This window comes from Abrus precatorius, unplaced genomic scaffold (genome assembly GCF_003935025.1).
Source record: "Abrus precatorius isolate BTA unplaced genomic scaffold, Abrus_2018 Scaffold3, whole genome shotgun sequence".
In the NCBI taxonomy this organism is placed as follows: Eukaryota; Viridiplantae; Streptophyta; class Magnoliopsida; order Fabales; family Fabaceae; genus Abrus; species Abrus precatorius.
The window spans coordinates 36,548,339-36,552,053 of record NW_020874373.1 but is presented as its reverse complement, the minus strand read 5'-3'; the positions used below and the strand labels follow the sequence as shown (position 1 = coordinate 36,552,053).

Here is a 3,715-nt window from a genome sequence, read left to right as displayed (position 1 = left end):
TGAATCCTTCTGTCGTTGTGTACGAGGTAATCCTAACACAAAATCCATGCCGATATCCTCCCATGGTGCAACTGGTACTGGAAGAGGTAGGTATAGCCCAGTGTTTTGGCTTGTGCACTTGGCAAGGTGACATATTCGACACCTTTGAATATGACGAATAACATCCCTTTCAAGTCTCGGCCAATAGAAGTTTTCTTTGATTAAGGCTATTGTCTTGTCTCGTCCAAAGTGTCCGGCTAATCCTCCGTCATGTGCTTCCAAAATGATTGCTTCTCTTAAGGAGCATTGGGGAATACACAAGACATTGTTTTTGAATAGGAATCCTTGTTGTCGATGGTAATGTTGGAAATGTTGATTTTCTGTAGAGCTCCAAATGTTTCGAAAATCTGGATCATCTTGATACAATTCCTTAATAATTTCAAAACCTACTACCTTCATCTGCATTGTAGATAGTAATGCACGCCGTCAACTTAGCGCATCTGCTACACTGTTTTGAACCCCCAACTTGTGTTTAAGCAGAAACGGATAGGCTTGAAGGAACTCACTCCAAGATGCATGTCTACGACTGATCTTTTGTTGAGAATTCAAGTGTTTCAAGGCTTCATGATCTGTATAAAGGATGAATTCCTTAGGAAGCAGATAGTGACTCCAATGTTGCAGTGCTCTCACAACAGCGTAGAACTCCTTATCATAGGTGGAGTATTTGAATTTAGCATCATTTAGCTTCTCGCTAAAGAAAGCTATAGACTTTCCTTCTTGACTGAGAACGGTGCCAATGCCGCTATTCGAAGCATCACAGCTTACTTCGAACACCTGATCAAAGTTAGGAACTGCTAAAACTGGAGCTTTAGTTAGTCGTCTTTTCAACTCATCAAAACTATTTTGAGTGCTTTCTGACCATTGAAATTTATCTCTTTTAATACAATCTGTAAGCGAGGCAGCAATGAAGCTAAAATTCTTTATGAATCTTCAATAGAACGAGGCTAATCCATGAAAGCTCCGTACTTCTTGCACAGAGTTAGGGGTAGGCCAGCTGATGATTGCTTCAACCTTGCTAGGATCAACCTTGACACCTTCACCCATAATAATGTAGCCCAAAAAATTTACTTCATTTGTCAAGAAGGTGCACTTTTTGAGGTTGGCATACAACTTTTGCTCCCTGAGAATGCCCAACACTTGGTGAATATGGTCTAGGTGTTCTCCTTTGCTTTTGCTATAGATTAAAATATCGTCGAAATAAACAACTACAAACTTTCCAATGAAAGGGCGTAGTACCTGATTCATCAATCGCATGAAGGTGCTAGGTGCATTGGATAAGCCAAATGGCATGACGGTCCACTCATATAGCCCATCTCTTGTCTTGAAAGCGGTCTTCCACTCATCAACAGGACGTAGTCTAATCTGATTATAGCCGCTGCGAAGGTCAATCTTCAAAAATATGACTGCACCATGTAGTTGGTCTAGCATATCATCGAGTCGTGGAATCGGGAATCGATACTTTATAGTAATCTTATTCACGGCTCGACTATCCATGCACATTCTCCAACTTCCATCTTTTTTGGGCACCAATATGACAGGGACTGCACATGGACTGACACTCTCCTGGATCAATCCTTTTTTGAGAAGATCCTCCACTTGACGTTGTACTTCAGCATGTTCATGTGGGCTCATCCTATAAGCAGGTTTGTTTGGAATAACAGCTCCTGGGATGAAGTCGATGGCATGCTGGATGTCCCTTATAGGTGGTAAATCAGGAGGAATTTCTTCAGGTACCACATCTGGGTATTCTGCAAGGAGCTTTTCTATTTCTTGTGGAATAGGTGTTCCAACGTTTTGTTCGACCATGAGTAATAAGCTTGTTAATTGAGATTCTTCTCGCGTCATCTTAAGCTGTGGTTTAGAGATTAGGGATACGAGTGGTTTGGCTTTGCGTGAGGTCGGGTTGACTTCTTCTGGACCCAATGGAGTCAACTTGATTCTCACTCCATCTTTGACGAATGAGTAGGTATTCTTAAACCCATCATACACAATCTTTCGATCGTATTGCCATGGACGTCCCAATAAGAGGTGACAGGCATCCATGGGAAGGACGTCACACCATACTTCATCTTGATATTTTTTTTCCGATTAAGAAAGCAACTAGGCAACGTTGACTAACCTTGACTTCATTACCCTTATTCAGCCATTGTAGCTTGTAGGGATGTGGATGATCCTTAGTAGGGAGCTTCAATTTCTCCACCATGTAGCTAGACACAACATTTTCACAACTTCCACTATCGATGATGACATCACAAATTTTACCTTGAGTGGTGCATTGAGTGTGGAATATATTGTGTCTCATCCATGGTTCTTCTATAACAGCAGCTGTGTGAAGACTGCGTCTAACCACTAAGGCTTCTCCATGATCTGTTGGGGTCAACTCTTCATCAAACACTGGAAGACTGTTGAAATCATTTTGGTAGAATTCAAGTTCTTCTTCAAATGCTTCGTAGGCCTCTCCTTCAATGATAGTGACAACTCTTCGATTAGGACAGTCAGAAGCAATATGCCTATAACCCTGGCATTTGAAGCATTTGGGCGATTTGGATTGGGTTGGTTGTTTGGGGCTAGTGTCTTTAACAGGGTTGGAAAGGGTTTTGTTTGTAGCTGTAGGTTGCGATGGTTGAGCTTTGCGAGGGGTAAAAGGGCTTCGTGAGGATGATGGTTGGAATATTGATCTTTTAGGGAGTTGCTTTTCGACTCGAATGGCTAACTTGATGACATCATCTAGGGTCCAATACTGTTGTAGTTGGACAAGCTGGGAAATTTCAGGATTTAGCCCTCCAAGAAATCTAGCAATTGTTTGTTCTTCCTTCTCTTGTATATCGCATTTCATCATCAATAATTCAAATTCTCTAGTATACTCCTCTACTATCTTAGAATCCTGGCGTAAATTATGGAACTTAATAAAATTATCTTGATAGTAGTGGTCAGGAAGAAACTTACGTGTGAGTTCTTTTTTCATTTTCTCCCATGTCTTTATCTTGCTTCGGCCTTCCCGCTCACGTTTCTTCTTTATATTTTCCCACCAAATGGATGCATGCTTCTTCAATTTAACAGCGACGATCTTGACCTTTTGTTCATCCAGAATTTCTTTTAATTCGAACACACGCTCCACTGTCTGTAACCAATCCACAAATTCATCTGGCTGTAGTCTCTCCTCAAATTCAGGAATGTCTATCTTGATGTTGTCGAAGTAGCCTCGAGTGCTCTTTCTTCGTGGGTGACTGGTATTAGACGAATAGTCACTTTCTTCAGAATCATTTTCTGAATTGGAGTTCCTTCGACGATTGAGTAGAGATTGTTGTTCCTCCACAATTTCTTGTAGTTCTTGAATTTGTCGGCGTAACTCGTCCATCTCGATCTCTTGAGCATTCCTTCAGTTTTGGCGTCTTGGTGGCATTTTGTTGTATGGGTGGGAATAAAATTATGAAAAGGTTTGGGACAATATTTGGCACAACAATGTTGAATGCATGGTGCTCATGCGACTGATGATGTCACTGTCTTCAACCTTCTCCCGAGCGCGTCTACGGTGTTGGCTTGTTAAGAAATGACTCAAAATGCTTCTTAAGAGTGACCGAAACTAACTTTAATAAGGAAAGAAGCGAAGAGAATTTAGGTCAATTCTAAACGACCAAGAGTGTAGGAAGCTGGGAACCTGGCTCTTGATACCAAA

At 41.3% G+C, this 3,715-nt stretch overlaps 1 protein-coding gene across 1 annotated transcript; it reads right to left on the bottom strand.

Moving 5' to 3' along the window:
• Nucleotides 1–2,104: 2,104 nt before the first annotated feature.
• LOC113862615 lies at nt 2,105–3,397 on the bottom strand. Its single transcript, XM_027495691.1, has one exon. It carries the CDS (start codon nt 3,395–3,397, stop codon nt 2,105–2,107), a length of 1,293 nt encoding a protein of 430 aa, XP_027351492.1.
• Between the last annotated feature and the right edge of the window lie 318 nt (nt 3,398–3,715).

Bases quoted from the DNA above. Each gene is read 5' to 3' on its own strand.
- LOC113862615 (XM_027495691.1), bottom strand. From the start codon at position 3,397: ATGGACGAGTTACGCCGACAAATTCAAGAACTACAAGAAATTGTGGAG.